The sequence below is a fragment of the Patagioenas fasciata genome, chromosome 29 (assembly GCF_037038585.1).
Source record: "Patagioenas fasciata isolate bPatFas1 chromosome 29, bPatFas1.hap1, whole genome shotgun sequence".
Lineage (NCBI taxonomy): Eukaryota > Metazoa > Chordata > Aves > Columbiformes > Columbidae > Patagioenas > Patagioenas fasciata.
The window spans coordinates 874,485-892,051 of NC_092548.1; the positions used below are offsets into that span (position 1 = coordinate 874,485).

General features: G+C 49.8%; 1 protein-coding gene across 1 annotated transcript; it reads right to left on the minus strand.

The window, feature by feature from the left end:
- Positions 1 to 2,581: 2,581 nt before the first annotated feature.
- On the minus strand, positions 2,582 to 17,564 carry LOC136113821 (dynein axonemal heavy chain 9-like). Its single transcript, XM_065859056.2, has 8 exons — positions 17,360 to 17,564; positions 14,961 to 15,088; positions 14,378 to 14,486; positions 13,549 to 13,696; positions 12,106 to 12,280; positions 8,975 to 9,148; positions 7,384 to 7,591; positions 2,582 to 2,766 (listed from the first exon to the last, which is right to left on the minus strand). The coding sequence occupies exons 1-8, from the start codon at positions 17,487 to 17,489 to the stop codon at positions 2,597 to 2,599; spliced, it is 1,242 nt and encodes a 413-aa protein (XP_065715128.1). The 5' UTR covers positions 17,490 to 17,564; the 3' UTR covers positions 2,582 to 2,596.
- Positions 17,565 to 17,567: the final 3 nt, after the last annotated feature.

Below are 17,567 nucleotides of genomic sequence, written 5' to 3' on the forward strand. Positions count from 1 at the left end.
AAGGGTCAGCAGGCTGCTGCTGCCGGGGGAGGACAGGGAGTCCTGGGCTCCCTGGTTTAAGAAGGACAAGGAATTACTGGAGAGAGTCCAGCGGTGGCTACAAAGATGCTAAGGGATCTGGAGCACCTTTCTTGTGACAAGAAACTGAGAGAGCTGGGGCTGTTGAGCTGGAGAAGAGAAGCTGAGAGGGATCTGATCAATGGGATCAATATCTCAGGGTGGGTGTCAGAGGATGGACCAGACTCTGTTCAGTGGTGCCCAACGCCAGGGTGAGGGGCAACGGGCACAGACTGAAACACAGGAGGCTCCATCTGAACATGAGCAGAAACTTGTTTGCTGGGAGGTGCCAGAGCCTGGCCCAGGCTGCCCAGAGCGGGTGTGGAGGAATTGAAAACCATTCCAGTGGTTAAAATTCAGACAGTCAAGAAAACACACCTTCAATGAAAATAAAGAAATAATGGGAAGGGTTATTAGAATGGAGTCGTGAGACAGGTAAACTGAGCCTTGGCAGCTAGGAAGTGTCAGGTAGTCTGTAAACCCTGCCGTACCCAACCAACGGGGAACTGGGGAGGGAATTTGCAGTTGGGATTAGGGGTGGATATAAGCAGTGGCTTTTTGCCCTGTTTTGTGTGCCTACCTTTAGGTGCAACACCCGACCTTGCAAAATCGTTAATAAAATATGCTTTGCTGAGAGATCCTACCTGAGCCTATTATATTGGTGAGATGATAACTTCCTGCATGCAATACAGTGCCCAGTGGGCACCGCTGAGCACATGGGCAGAAGGCCTCGATGTGTCTGGGAGGGGACCCATGGCATGCTGCATCCCCCCGCACCTCGCTGCATCCCCTGTACGTTGCTGCATCCCCCCGCACCTCGCTGCATCCCCTGTACGTTGCTGCATCCGCCCGCACCTCGCTGCATCCCCTGTACGTTGCTGCATCCCCCCGCACCTCGCTGCATCCCCTGTACGTTGCCGCATCCCACCGCACCTCGCTGCATCCCCTGTACGTTGCCGCATCCCCCCGCACCTCGCTGCATCCCCTGTACGTTGCCGCATCCCCCCGCACCTCGCTGCATCCCCTGTACGTTGCCGCATCCCACCGCACCTCGCTGCATCCCCTGTACGTTGCCGCATCCCCCCGCACCTCGCTGCATCCCCTGTACGTTGCCGCATCCCCCCGCACCTCGCTGCATCCCCTGTACGTTGCTGCATCCCACCGCACCTCGCTGCATCCCCTGTACGTTGCCGCATCCCACCGCACCTCGCTGCATCCCCTGTACGTTGCCGCATCCCACCGCACCTCGCTGCATCCCCTGTACGTTGCCGCATCCCCCCGCACCTCGCTGCATCCCCTGTACGTTGCCGCATCCCCCCGCACCTCGCTGCATCCCCTGTACGTTGCCGCATCCCCCCGCACCTCGCTGCATCCCCTGTACGTTGCCGCATCCCCCCGCACCTCGCTGCATCCCCTGTACGTTGCCGCATCCCCCCGCACCTCGCTGCATCCCCTGTACGTTGCCGCATCCCCCCGCACCTCGCTGCATCCCCTGTACGTTGCCGCATCCCCCCGCACCTCGCTGCATCCCCTGTACGTTGCTGCATCCCACCGCACCTCGCTGCATCCCCTGTACGTTGCTGCATCCCCCCGCACCTCGCTGCATCCCCCATGCCTCACTCCATCCCCCACACCTCGTTGCATCCCTCTGCGCCTCACTGCATCCCCCTACTCCTCGCTGCAGCCCCTTGTGCCTCCAACGCTCCCTCGCAGCTCCCTCACCCTCTATCTGCCTGACTTCCCTGACACCCACAGCCCAAGATTTCTGCCTCCGCTCCACTGTCTCTGTTCCTCGGAAGCTTTTGGCAGAGCTCAGGCATGCACACAGCTGAGGAGAGTGGAAATTGCAATGCGTCCCTGCCCTGTATTCCCTGTGGAGAGATGCAAATATTCATGTCCCACACAGAGCTGCTGGCTAAAGTGTAAAACACACCAATCTCCTTCCAAAACAGTCACTGCTTTTCCTTCAAATCACCTCTGCCTAGATAATGGTTGTTTGCTGCTGCCTGACAGAAGACAATGTTAGGTGCTCACAGCAGGGGGGTTCACCCCAGCTGAGGCCAAATCCACAGCCGCCTCTGCTCTCAGCGTCGCGGGGCAGCAAGGCCGAGCATCGCGCTCCCCTCGCAGGCTTTGCACTGGGACCACAGTCACAAGCCACAGCAAGAGCAGAGCAAAGCTCCTCTCAACCCAGCTATGAGTAAGCAATCAAGCGGTATTAAAGAAGCGATGGACAACGTCCTCGGACACACGGTGTGAACTGTGGGGTTGTCCTGTGCAGGGACAGGAGCTGGACTCGATGATCCTTGCGGGTCCCTTCCAGCTCAGGACGTTTTGTGATTCTAAGTGAATTTGTTTGCTGGGGACAGGGGAAGCCCTGAGGGTGCTCAACTCTCAGTTCACCCAGAGCCTCCCAACCAGCTCTAGCCCAGCAGTATGCAATGGGAAGAGGGACCCACGCTTTGAGATTCTCTCAAACCCACTCCCCAGCACTGGAGCTGAACAAAAAGGTCTCCGACAACCAAGCCCAAGCAGGCTCCTACCAGTGGCCGTAGTCCAGGTGCTGCCGGATCAGCGTATGGGGCTGCACTGTCCCGTAAGCGTCCACCTCGGGCATGTTGAGATCATCAATGAAGTACACGAGCTTCTTGGTACCTGGAGGGCCATAATTCCTACCAGCCTTTTTCTCCAGAGGTTTCTCAAGCATACCTGTAGGGAGGCAGAGGTGCAAAGCTCATCTACTGGGAGAGCAACTGCTGCAAAATAAAAATGATTTCTCAGCCCAGCTCAATGCTGTGCTGTGTGTAGCTACAGCGGCCCCTCAAGGAGCTGAGATGTCCCCCAGCTGCAGCTGTATGAGGAGCAGCTGAGGGGCCTGGGGGTTCAGCTGGAGAACAGGAGCTGAGGGGAGACCTTCTGATCTCTGAACTGCCTGAAAGGAGCTTGGAGCCAGGGGGGTCGGGCTCTGCTCCCCAGGAACAAGCGCCAGGAGCAGAGGAAATGGTCTCAAGTTGCACCAGGGGAGGCTGAGGCTGGATCTGGGGAACAATTTCTTCCCCAAAGGGCTGTGGGGCATTGGAACAGGCTGCCCAGGGCAGTGCTGGAGTCACCAGCCCTGGAGGGTTGGACAGACGTGGAGATGAGGTTCTCAGGGACTAGAGTGCTAGAGCTGGGTTACGGTTGGACTCGATGATCCTGAAGGTCTCTTCCAACCAAACTGATTCTATGATTCTACAGTGCAGCTGGGAGCCCTGCAGGGACCCTTGGTCAGCACTTTGGTTTGACTTAAATCAGAAAGCTCTCAACTCTTCCTTCCAAACAAAAATACAACAAACTTCGTCTGCTACAAAACATGTCTACCTCAGAGCAAACAAGAGCTTTTCATGCAAGATAAAGCCTTTTGAATCTCTTCTGCATAATTTTTTAAACGAAATCTTGCTTGCAGAGGTGGCTGTGCCAGAGCAGTGAGCGTCCCCTGCTGCCTGCCCCGGCGATGCGGCAACTGCAGCGTGGCCAGGGCAGCAGGCACTGGGCGCTGCGATGGAGAAAGGGAGATGGATGCTGTGGGCACAGAAGCCCACGAGCAAAGCTGCTGGTTTTGTGAATATATGCATCTTTTACCCTGTTAGACAAAAATAGGCGATCTCAGGGCCAAATTCCTGGACATCTTCAGAACAACCAACATGACACTTTTATTTAAATGCATCAAATAATCATAAGTTCCCTGATCTTCTCACCAGCGTTACCCAACCCTCCAGATAATGTGACAAGACTTAATTCCAACACGAGCTGTCAAATTACCACCTAGTTTCAAGTAGGGTCACGCACACGCAAAGGAAAGCACGGAGAGAACAGTTTCGCATTTCAAAGCCTTGGAAGACTTTAATTTGTTTTAGCAGAAGGCTGGGGTCATATGTTGCTCTAGCTCATAAAACGTGGGGAATATTTATAATCCTGGGCTGATATTTAATAAAAATCACCCCACGTCGCTGCACATCATGTTCTATAGGTTATTGATTCCTCTGATTGCAGCCCAGGCAACCTTTACTGTCTCAGTAAGTGGAAAAGCAAACGGAAGCAACGCTCCTCTGCCCAGACCCCGGGTGGGTTTTCTGCCCTGTGCTTACTCGAAGAATTTGTTTCATTAGCAGTTTTGGGTTGGCAACAGACCTATAAGGTGCTATAAAGCAGCACACGGTAAGTAGCAATTCTTTGTAATTAGGGAAGACTGGCAAATGTAAACGGGACTGGGAGTTTTTTTAAGCCATTTATTATCACGTGCAAAAGTTGTTAAGGAAGATTTATATTCCGTTGGTTTGTTTCAGATCACAGGCCTTTCAAAACGCTGGGTTTTTCCTGCTTGGGTGCACTGCAGACAGCTCGCCTTGCTCACCACTCAAAACGCAGCTGATTTCTTGTCACAGACAGGTGCTGCACAAAGGAATGGATTGTGCTACGAAAAATGATGAATCTTTCCTCAGCGGAGCCTCTCTCCCCGTTCAATAAAACCACAATATTTGAAATTTCTGGTAGCAAGTTAAATTAAGTGTTTCAAATAAGCATTTCATTTAAATTTAATTAGTCCCTAATTAACATATAAAATCAGCCCTTTTTGAGGTTAAACAAGTACGCAAGAGATTCATCACACTGAAATGCAATTACTGGGGATCAAGTGACATGTTCGTGGAAGTGGTATTTTAATTCAAAGCCGTATCTCACAATAATAATAAGGGGCGGTGTGTCTGTGTGAGATCCTGACACATACTCAAACCAGCACCTCAAAGAAACAGTCTGGACACCTCGTACCTTCTGGTTGGTGAGCAAGGGAGAGGGAAAAAAAGAACCCAAACAAAAAAACCACAAGATTTATTGCAATTTCTCTGAATGACAGAAGTCAGGGCTACATCTGATGGAGGGGCAGAGGCCCAAGAGGGCACGAAGCAGAGCGAGGCCCAGGGCAAATGCCACAGAATGTGGTATTTAGTCACAATAAACTACAGAAAATCCCCAAACTGGCCCCAGGTTCAGGCAGAGAGAGTGTTGGGCTCCTTTTAACCCCTGTGCACACGGCGCTTCTGGAAGCCACAGGATGCAGGGATGGGTTGAACAACAACTCTGCTTCCCCTAAGGGCTGCATCTTATACATCTCTGCAGCAACAGGCACCTTGTCTAAGGAACTACTGGAACTCAGGTTAGGATCTTTTTTAAGTAAGAAAAAATCCAAAATTACTTTGTGCCCATGTTTTACAAATTTAAAGATGTGCCTGCTGGGGAAAAGAATAAAGCAGCCAAGTGACAAACTACACAAAAAGGGACAAATTAACTCTAAAAAATGAGCAGCAGGGATCCAGGCCAAGCAGTATAAATCATGCTTCTCAATGCAAATCTCACCACCACATCTTCATCCACACACAAGACAACTTGCTCCTCTGTGCAGGGGAAGAAAATCACTGACTCAGCCCACAGCTCATGACCAGGGACACGGTGCCAGGTCTGCCTGTACAAATAACACCTGCACACACTCGCCCATCCAGCTGGAGACAAACGGCTGCACATTCACAGAATCACAGGATCCCAGGCTGGTTGGGCTGAATGGACCTCTGCAGATCCCCCAGTCCAAGCCCTGCTCACGCAGGGTCACAGAGCAGATCACACAGGTGGGTCCAGGCGGGTTTCAATGTCTCACAGAAGGAGACTCCACACCCGCTCTGGGCAGCCTGGGCCAGGCTCTGGCACCTCCCAGCAAACAAGTTTCTGCTCATGTTCAGATGGAGCCTCCTGTGTTTCAGCCTGTGCCCGCTGCCCCTCACCCTGGCGTTGGGCACCACTGAACAGAGTCTGGTCCGTCCTCTGACACCCACCCTGAGATATTGATCCCATTGATCAGATCCCTCTCAGCTTCTCTTCTCCAGCTCAACAGCCCCAGAGCTCTCAGTCTCTCCCCATAAGAAAGAATCTCTAGGTCCCTCAGCATCTTTGTCCCCCACCCAGGCAGCTGGACAGAGAGACAGACAGACAGACAGCCAGCCAGACAGCTCAGCCCATTTAGCAGCTCAAGGGCATTTTGCAGAGACCCCAACACAGGGAAAAAAGCAAAGGGGCACCTGGGAGGGAGGAGGGAGACTGCAGCCATCACACACTAGCAAGACCCAAAACCCTTCAGACCTGCCCCAGAAAGCTGCCGTGACTCCACGACACAGCCCCAGGTGACACAGCGTGGGCTGAGCCTGTGCTGTCACCTCTGCGAGTGGATCAGTCCCACAGGGCAACTTTAAACTCTGACACCTTCCTTAAAACATCTGCAGTGTCGGGAGCCCAGCAGAGCACAGACAGGGGCTGTGATGCTCATGGCCGTGAGCGTGTTCGCCCCAGGGCCACCTGGCCAGGAAAAACCCACATGGTGAAGGTTAAAACCTTGGTCTCACTGGTGCTGGTCCTGTAGAGGGAGTAAAGGGATTTCAGGACACTTGGGTCAGACCAAACTCCATAAAGGAAGTTATTTTGGTTTACAGTGACCCACAGCTGTTGTTCAACTCAAAACAAGCAAGGTTGTTTCATTCCTGATTAATAAATACATGTAGAAAATTATCCTCTCTCTTTAGGTCAACTGAAAGTGAAAATACCATTCCAAAATGAGTCACTTTTCAACAATTCCCTCTTTCTCTTCATCTGTGAAAAGACTACACAGCAGAACTGACCTTATCCTGGTCTCAAACTTCATCTTTCACTGATGTGCCAAAATCCTCATCAAAGATATTCTCATGGGCTTCCCCAGGTCAGAGCCTCCCAGGGTCAGCAGCCGTGTCCCCTGGGGCGGTGGGATGTGGCACCCGCTCCGTGGGAGCACACGGGGCTGCATCAGGATGCGGGGGACAGCCCAGGAACCAGCAGCACCTGCACATCCCCATTAGCACTGTCCTCACTGACAACTGGGATGCAATTCCCATCATTGCACTCTGAGGACAGCTTAGATCCCAGCCAAGCAACCCATTCTATTCAGCACGGGCTTAAATTCAAGCGTATTAAAGACACACCTCAAGTCAAGTACGAGCTGTGTGCTGTAGAGAACAGCAGCAGATTTAAGTGTGTGCTTTGCACAGCCCTGAACCAGAGTCGTGGTGTTCAGAATTCAATCCCTCATGTTGGGAAATGCCATTTTCCATAAAACCAGGAGTCTGCGGACCAGTGAGTTTCACAGTGGGATTTAAGAGTCAGTGGGTGCCAGTGCAGTGCCCACAGTGCACACCCAGCTCCAAACCCCGACGGACACCCCAGGAATTTGGTGACCTGCCAGGCAGAAGCCCCACATCTCAGCCATTGTCTTACCTTGCAGCATGGCAGAGGTGGTGTAGTAGTTAAACGGGACCTTCTTCACCACATAGGCGTCCGTATCCAGTGAGCAGAGCTTGTCCCCCACCAGCACAGACTTCCCCGTGCCGGCGTTGCCCACCAGCATCACGGGGCGCCGGCGCTCCAGGAGCCTGTCCATGAAGTACCGCACACGGACCGTCTCGGTGGTGGGCACCAGGCAAGCCTGAGAGGGGCAAAACGAGCAGGTGAGTGTACCCATCTGTGGCACCACCCCACTGCCATGTTCTGAGGAGACATCAAACTGGGAGAGCCAGGAATGAGTGCGGTGACCTGAGTTTCTAGATGGCGCTAGGAAGGGAACAATACACTGCTACCAACCATTCAAGTCAAACTATCTGTACAGACGAAACAATGACAGCGGGATGCTGAGAGCAACATCTGGATCTCCCCGCAAACACACATTTTGCTAAAATGGTAACAATTTTTACAAGTCATCTGCTCACTGTGGCACCTCTAAAAGGGAAGAAAGGCATAGCTGGCAAACGCAATTCACTACCTGCAGCAACTCTCATTTTTCGTCCAAATCATATAAACAACCCTATTTTCAGCCACGCAGAATGACGAGATGGTGTCTCAGGGACTTTGTCACTACGTTGTCCCACATCCTGCTTCTCTCTGCAGGCCAAACGCACCTCCATCCCGCACCCTGGGCACACCAGCCCTGGCTCATAGGTGTCTCTGAGCCTGCGCCTCATGTGCATCACTCAGCTCTGGAAGATGGATGGAGGATGAGTCTTCACAGTCAAAGTACAGTAAAGAAAGATGGGTAATTGAGTTGTACTTCATAAAGAATGTGTCAAGGGTTTTGATTGTGGGGTGACAATACAACCATGGCAGATGTGTTGTTAGCCCCCTCTCCCCCACCTTCAGCCCCCCTCTCTCCCCCATTCCCACTCAGGACAGGTGATTGGGAGGGAAAGAAGGAGAGATAGAAGAGAATTGGAAAAATTAAAAATGTTTTACTAATGCTACTAATAAGAATAGAGAAAATAATACAAAATATACAAAACCAATCTTGAAAGCCCCAGCAACTGCAGAGCTGGCACCTGAAGTCCTGGACTGGACTGTGCAGCCAACCGGAGCTGGATTCAGTCTGTCATGAGGCCTCAGTTCGCAGGGACGACCAGCAAGGTCCTCTCCTAATCTCGGCCATAAGCAAAATGGACGAGATCCTCGTGATCTCCCACTTTTATATGAAGTGTTCACGTGAATGGGATGTTATACTCTGTTTGTCAGTTTCTTGGTCACCTGTTTCTCATTGCCCCTCTCGCGAGATGCGAATCTGTCCTTATCAATAACCTCACATTCCATTGCTATGTTTACCAAAACATGGATCTGGTTCTCCAGGAAAACGCAGCTGATATGAAGGTTTTACCTGACAGGCAAATTCACTAAAAGAGAAACTTGTTTTTAACAAAACCAGGACGGAATGCCATTCTTATTATGAAGTGCTTGACCTCGAATGAGACTTCAATTGAAATGCCTGCATACAGTCACTAAAATGCATGTGCTCTTCCCAGACAAAACACGTGCAAGGTTCACATACCTGTAAGGGCATTTCTGGATCAAATTCAAACTGAGGAATAAGTTTAGACCAAGGTTCAAACTTCTTCGTTTCTGGATCAATGTAGAAGTCAAAGACTGTGCCCTGAGAGGGAAACTTGATAGCCTTGAATTCTGCCACCCACCACTTGCTGAACTCCACTCTGTAGTCCACAAGCTATAAGACAAAAAGTGGAGAAAATACACTAATCTGGATCAATTAATTAGTAATGGAGAATGTTATCTATCCCAGTCCACCAGAGCGGGATTAGTCCTTAAAATATATTCCACAGCATAAAGTTCTTATCATTTTTCCTGCTATTAAGCCTAATTTTTCATTTTCTTCATTTCTGCTCATCAGTCCTATTTATTCATCTAAATAATTCATCCTCTGTGTTGATCACTCTTGGTATGTCTGAGACTAGATAGATGGATCAATTTGAAAAAGAGAAATACGTGCCTATGACTAAACAGACCACTTGATTGATTCTTGGTGCCTACTTCTTCCAACAGACAAGGACACAACATCCGTCTACATCTGTGCTCATGGTCAGTCACAGCATGCATACCAAAGCCTTTCCTCATCAATCACACCACTCTATTCAGAGTGAGTTGTTGTCTTCTGGCTTCTTTTCAAGCCACAACGTTTCAGACAAGCAGGACTGCAGACACCAGCGTACCAAAGCAGCAGCGAGGGGCTGCCCCTTTGACCCCGCCGTGATTCTGCGCTGCCACATTCCCCTCAAAGCACCCGTTTCCTTGCTTTTCCCCATTGTATCTTTCTACACATGGAGATTTTGGAGCATCTGAATTTTTTCAACTGGGGTGACAGTTTTGCTTTAGATGCTGGGTCAGGACTCACAAAATGTGCTTAGTCCCCTCCTCTGCCCTAGGTCTCCTGTATGACATTGGGCCAGCCATTCTGCCCAAACACCTTCCCATGTGGACAATGGGAACTGGAGAGAGGTGGAGGGGAGGAGGAGAGGAAAACTGCTGTGAGAAAGATGTTTGTGAAATACCGGACGCATCATTTAGCCCGTTTTAACAGCACAGTTTGTTCCTGGGGTGCCTGCGGGTCTCTCCTCCCCATAGCCATACAATGTGGGGTCACCAACACATTGTCCATAGGCTGCTCGGCCTCCATAAGGAAACCTGGGTTTGTTGCTGAACTGAACCAAGTGTCCTCCATAAAGCCTCCTGAGCCACAGTCCCTCAAAAGACCAGTGGATTTGAAAAACACATTAACAGTATCCACGATTTTGCAGACTCATGCTATTCAGAGAGGCAGAATCCCTGTAATTCTCCGTTCTCCTGTTGTTATAACTCCTCAGCAGCGGCAGCAGAGTCGCCCGCAGTGGAGCGGGACGTGCGTGGCTGCTAAAAGCTTTCCCACAAGGGTGCCCTTACCCCGCACAGCCAGACCGCCTGCAAGCGCGCTGTGCCGCGCTGCCCGCCCTCCCTGACCCCGCGGTTCAATGGAGCCACTCCAGCCCCAGCTCTATTGCCAGAACGGTGTGGAATTCAAACCACTTCCTTAATAAAAACCCCATATGGATTACCGCTAATTTCAGAGCCAGGAAATGGCAAATCTATCATCTGTTTTCATACAGGGGCCCCGCTACCCACCAACAAGCACCGAGTAGTGGGAAGCCTCCCAGACTGTTTCTCCTGACATTTCGGCCGCGAAAGGTCAGCGCGAAGGGCACCTTCGGTGGAAAGCAATAAACAGATTTTATATTGGATCATTTTTCATCAGGCTCCCCATTGCTCGGACTGCTGTATCCTCGCACTCTCAGCTCTGACATTTACAGAGCATCGCGGGCAGTAACGCACAGCCAGGCTCCCGGCGGAGCCTCCCGGAGGGTCGCTGTGCCTGCAGCTGCTCCTGCAGCCCACCCAGAGCCACTACCGCAGGCAGGAGCCCGGCCTGATGCACCCGAGACTGACTGTGCGGCATGGGGAACACAGCGGCCAGCTGCCACAGCACCGCACACCAGCATACTTGCGCTTGTACTGCTGAAGCAAAGACAAGTAGTGCTTCCCAGGCTTTATTGTGTTTTGTTTTGTTTCTTTAAGTCATCCTAGACTGGCAACACTAAGGCTGAGTATTTCCCAGCTGGCACATGGGAAATGGAGGCTCCACAAGGACCAAGGAAGCTGGTCTCGCACAGCTCATTCAATGGTCACAAGGTGTGATGGCACCAAGTGAGCACCCAGCTGAGCTTGAGCTGTGTTGTTCAGCACTTCCTGAAGCATCTGATCCTTGGCATGGAGCAAATCTGAAGAGACCAGCAGACACTCTAGGTCTGGCGTTAAGGTACATGAAAACACACAAAGAGACCCCTGGGAGCACTTGAGCAGCCATCAAGAACGGCAGTGCCTCCACCCGAGCTGGGCAGGGGTGTCTGGTGTTACATTCGTGGAGAGACCTCCCGCATAGTCCAGACAACACAGAGTTTGACACGAGCCCAGCGGAGATCAGACGTGGATCTCCAAGCCCTTGACAGCAGTGCAGTGTGGGCAGACCCAGACATCAGGACTACACACTTTAGATCTGAGGATAAGGCGTCCTCTGACTAGGGGATGCAACCACCCAAGAGTAGGTGTGCCCCTGTGGCCACGAAAGTCAATGGCACCTGGGGTGCCTTAGGAAAAGTATGACCAGCAGGTCAAGGGAGGTTGTTCCTCCGGCTCTGCTCTGCCCTGGTGACAAAACACCGGCTGGTTTGTGTTATGTAGCACGTCTACCTGTGCAGTCAGAAGGCTGAAAGACTGCTCCACTGATACATCCATCTGATAAATCAGTCTTAATTTGATCACATTATGCACATCCACAGGCTTCCATAAGTTAACCTTATGTTTCTCCCCAGTGAAATGCATCTGCATAAGCAAACATCCCTCCACCTTTACCACTGACCCCTCAGCTGTTCTCCGGTGGTGTTACACCCTGGATAACGAGGCCTTTCGTAAAAGGAATTGTTGTGTTTCTAGTTTATTATCACCTATATGAGAGCCCCAGGAAAACAGCATTACTGGCATAGCACTATGTTTCAGAAAGTATGAAGAAATCAAAACAACACAAAACCACACAAACAAACTGTGTGAAAGATGCTGAAGAGGCATCTTCCGTCTTACCTGATCTCGAAACATTGATCCACCAAAGGCCCAGACGGCAGCAAAGACAAAGTAAAGTTCATAAAGCTCCTTGGCACAGTCAGGAGGTGTGTTCTCCTCTGCCAGGAGACATTCAAGGAGGTAGCACAACATCTGAACCATACTCTGTTCAGGAATGGGAATAATCTTCTTAAATCTAAGGGATGGAAATTAGAAAGCAATACGTCCATCACAACCCAGGAAGACTAGAAATGCTCTTTCAGAATACTGGCATTCTGCTTGTCAGCGGTACGTGTCCTATTCCCAGGTACAATAAAGAGAACACCCATTCTCACACTCAGACCCGCTGGCACCGGCACATATACAAGTGATAACAATAATCAGAAGTCTCAAGCATTTTAAAACTTTGATCTTCTTGAAAGAAGCAGAATGGAAGACTTGCTAAAGGCAATGATTTCCTGCGAGCACGATGAGTTCAAAAGCGGTCAAATAGAGGAGTAATAAAATAAACCCTTTCATCTTGCCATTTTACATTCATTTAAGCTACACTTACAGAATTCCAAACTAATATTGTAGCTGCACTGAAGTCCTCCATAAAGTAACTATAGCTATTTGAAAGGTTGGTTCTACGATTTCTGAATTAAGCAAGCTACCAAAACACTCAGCTCAGGGTTGCCTGCAGCTAATCCCGTGGATTTCACGCTCTGAGACAATGTTCAGCAAACAGAATGGGAAACGTCCGATTGACTTTGCTACCAACAGTCAAAACCAACTTGGTCCCACAGAGAGAAGTTCCCTAGCACAATGTTTAAGTCCTGATTCCAGACCCTTCTGACACATCCCCCTTTTGGCTGACATCTCCCATGCTCACTGATTTTTCTTTTGTTTTTAAAGGAAAGTGCAACTATAGGAAGCAAGTAGAGGATGGGAGATGCTCCCTTAAGTTTTCTGGGACTCTACTTTGGCCAGTCCTCACCACAGTATGAGAAAGAGAATGGTTTCACATGATGATAAGCAAGAACCACATGACTTCCCTGTGGACACTGCTTTAAAGCCAAATCAAGCCAAGAAGCACTAGGACCCTTCCAAATACCCAAGTTCTTAATGAAAAATAACTTGTGGAGTGGGCTCAGGTCTAGCCTGACACATCAGGAGGCTGAAAAGCTTTCTCTTTGGGATCTGCCGGAATTATTTTCCAAGAGATAGAGAGTTGATACAGGAAATACAATAAAAATCAAATCAAAATCAGATGAAAACCAGATCTGACCAACACGATACAGGCAGGAGCGTCACTTTGCCCACCTCGCCCTGCTGGTTCTCTGAGCTTAAGCCAATGATGCTCAGGGCTTCCAGGGGCAAGGAGGATCATGTGCAGCACAACCCAGCGCAGCACAGCTGGGCTGGACAGTGGCAGGTGTCCCCATGCCCTCACCACGGGTGACACAATCACTCATCAGATGGTACCTTGTTCTGAGGGTGTCCAGGCAAATGGGCAGGTACTTATCAAACAAAATGGTCAGGTTGGCTCTTTCGGACTGGATCTCTCGCCTGTCGATCCAGCTGCTCACTGGAGGATTCCAGCCCAGATCCGACGGGTTGATGTACAGGATCCCTTTAGGCCCAGGGTAAGAGAGAACATATAGTAAAGACATAGCAGAAACTGTTCCTTTCTTCCAGCAGAGTTTACCAGGTACTTTCACACAACTAAAACCCTATCAAATATGACGGGACGTCCCATTACCTGCCCCCTTTTCCTGCCCCACTGCAGAGTAGAAACATGAACAGTGAAGAAACTTCACCCTTGAAACCACGGTGCTTTTCATGACCTTGCCCTAAATTCAGAACATTGTCTTGTCTGAGCAGTTTCATTGCTCTGGGCCCCATTTCCCCATGTGTAAAACTAGGGGACACCTCCATTCCCTTCTCCCATACTTCATGCACTTCTTCAGAAGATCAAGAACTCTTTGAGACAGATACTGTCCTTCTCCTCATAAAGTCCATCCAAAGGGCTTTGCACAACAGGAGCACTCAGCAACGCTGAAGCCATGATCACCCACCAACAGTCAGAGTGCTCTGGGTAAATCTCCAGGATGATGGCAGCTCCACATGTGCATTTGGGGTCAGGATCCTCAGTTTGTCTGTCAGAAACCTGCCCTGTCCACCCACGGCCGCTGTGATCTCAGGTTGGGTACTTGCAACAGGAGTCAAGTTGGCCAACAGAAGACTGGTTAATGGCACTAGATCCTCCTGGGTTCACGGCAAATCCCAGTGCGGAGCTCAGGCCAGGACGCACCCGCTCGGGACACGGTTGCTGGGGTGGCTGTGCGCAGGTGGCTGATCTCAAACACCAACCGCATCGTTGGGTTCAGAGGGATTCTCTCATTGCTCGCCAGGGTCAGCACCTGCATTGGGCAGACAGACAGACAGAATGACATCTTCCCCAGGAACAGGAATGAAAAGCATTCAGCACTTTGCACTAAAAAGCTTGGTTGCTGCCAGCACAGTTCCTTGAGGGAATGCAGCTGATTTCCAGCAGGTAGTAGAACTGTCTTCCATGACTCAAAGGAACAGCACTCCCTTCGAGCGGCGGAAAAAGGTGTGGAATTATGACCCCACCCTATTTTTGAAGGGCCTGGAGTTACAATCAGGACATCTGTGATTATCCATGAGCCCAGTTCCAGGAAGGGAAATTACAATGAAACCATGATTTGAGCTATTTCCCCTCATGCACCATTTTCTATATGTGATATTGTTTGGTGTATCTGAAGAAACACAACCGCATTATTCTAGGAGGTGTTATTTCAGCATCTGCATTTTTAGGCTGAACCATGCCATGCAGTCAAAGAATATCTCCTTCTTTAACTTATATTCATTACCTTATTATCATCCATCACAGTATTAAGAGACTCAATCCACATTGGATCAATATCTCCTTCTAGTACCATCCACTTGGGACCGTCATGCGTGATGTTGGCCAGCTCTCGCATGACTGATGAAAACAGGCCTGGGAGGGTGACAGGAAGATGGTGATGAACACTGAACTTGACACCTGCTCTAACGGTTTTCTCCAGCAACACAGTAAAAATTACTCTAATTAATGCTTTCCTCTCAAACATGCAAAACTCTATGTGCCTATACGTAAATATTACTATATCACAATACGGTTCTAGTTTGCTTTAAAGTGAAAAAAGGGTTATCAGTTATCACTACTGAAAATGATTGCCGACCTACGCACGAGCTTCATTCCCACCGAGAATCATAAGGGATAAGAAAAATGTAGAGTAGCTACTCAAAGGCAAAAGGCGGCATGAGTTATACAATGCAGAGAAAACCACCTGAATATGCCTAGGAAATCCTTATAAATATTTTTTTGTGGCTCAAAGTATATCAGGGCAATCAAGATGCATTAAACGCTGGGTCATGGCTTTAGTGAGACTGAGGGGAGAACAAGCACAGAATGACATTGAATGACAGAACAAAATGTTGGTAAAATCAAGGAGAGAGAGGATACAGAGTCTCAAGGGGAGTGAATAATGAATGTTAAGAAGACCACGAAGGCTGGGAATAGAGCAGCAGCACTGCAGAGCAAATGAAAACTCCACAAAACTATTGCTCTCCTCTACATGTGAAAATGCCTCGGGAGATGCTGGTCTTCATGAAAAAACATCAGGCAAACATTAAAAAAAAGCCTCTCTTCCAGTGAATTGTGACAAGAACTCTTTTTTTTTTTCTTTTTTTCTCCAGGACAAGCTATTTCTTTGTGATCCAGATCAGGAACAGCTGGTGGCACCATCTGACTGAAGACAAAGCTTGTGCTCAGCAAATGCAGAACGGCTCACCTGGAACAGGTGTGTGATCCCGAGGCTGGGTCAACAAAAATAACGCTTCAGCGCCTCTGCCTCCAGCCAGTTCCTTACGTGCTGGACACACGCCTTGGGAACCACTCCGACATTATTAGCATCAGAAACAGTTGCTGTCTCAGGGCATCAGGGCTTCCCTCGGATACACCGCGGCAGCGGGGAGAGGAAAGCGCCTCTGTCCTGACCTTGTGCATCCACAGCACACGGCTCTCTTGGGGTTTAAAAGAAGAGTTTTGTTCTGCAAAGAACACTTTTGGGATTCCCATATGGGACCTTTTACCACCTAACATGTAGGACCTTTTCAACTTCTGATAATGTGACAGGATAAAACTGGGGAGCGGAAAAGCAGGGGCTGATCTGTAAGGGAACAGGTCACCTCTTGCTAGGCTGTGGTGAAGATTGCCTTGCTGGTCTTTGACAACATGAAACAACATTTTCAGGAATGGTTACTGCAGAAAATATCTGCCTTGAAAGCTCAGGGAGGAGTGCCACTATCTCATTTAAACCATCGCAGGCCAGAAACCACTGGACAGTCACCTGTAAAATGTCCCTCCTGCTGTTCGGTGTCACCGCTGCCCTCGATCTGCAGCCACTGCTGCAGCCAGTCTGCACAGTTCAGGCTGTACCCTGCACGTCCCTCTGCCACTTTGATTTAGGCTCCCTAATTACAATTAGAAAGAAATTAACCTGGCATTGGAGCAAAGCAGGGGGTCGGGAAGGGTCCATGGCGGGGCCAGGGGAGGTGGGTGGCAGCTCATCTGCTGCTGTGGATGATTCATGGTAATGTCTTCCCTCACCTCCCCCACACCTCCCAAACCCGCCGCACACGTAAATCGAAGCTGCCTTTATGTATCAGTCACAACCCAACATTTCCACTCCAGATTTTCTGTAATCTTCCAGCAAGTTTGAAATGTTCCTCAGGAGTAAGCAGGATCAACAGCTTGGCAAACGCTGGTGTGCTACAGAGATCGGGCAGCCATACTGAGTGGAAAAACTGACGTTAAGGCTGCTGTGCGTGCTATCAGCAATGAAAACCTGGGGATGGGACATTTTTTGGGGTCCCAGTGCACACCACAGTGCAGGAGGGACATCTCTTCCATCACTGGTCCAGCCAACTCCCAAAAACTGCCTGCCCCACTTAGGAACTGGTAAGTGTTGGTATTAATGGGCATTAAAATTATTCTTAGGGCAATAGGATCAAGTAGGCTTATGCTATATTTCCCATGTGAAGATCAAAGAGCTAAAACATCCTGTGTATCCTTTCAACAACAAACTGTCATGTGGCTGTAGGCAGCAGACAAGCACCTGGGCTCTCAGACCTGCACATGAAGAACCAGTCACCCTGCTGCTGCTCGGGAAATTCATTAAAAACACCCGTCTTTATCTACATATTTCAGACATGAAATGACATTTACCGTCTTTCCATTCTCTTGTTGCTGGGTTAATGATGCCAAAGAGCTCATCATTGGTGACTGCCTTGGGGTTGAGGTCTGTCCAGACAGGACGTCGCTTCATTATCTGGTAAGTCCTGTTCAGGGATCTCATCACCTGAGACTTGCCCGTGCCCGCGTTACCCACCACGCAGACAGAGTGCCGCACCGTCAGCAACTCCTCCAGCTGCAC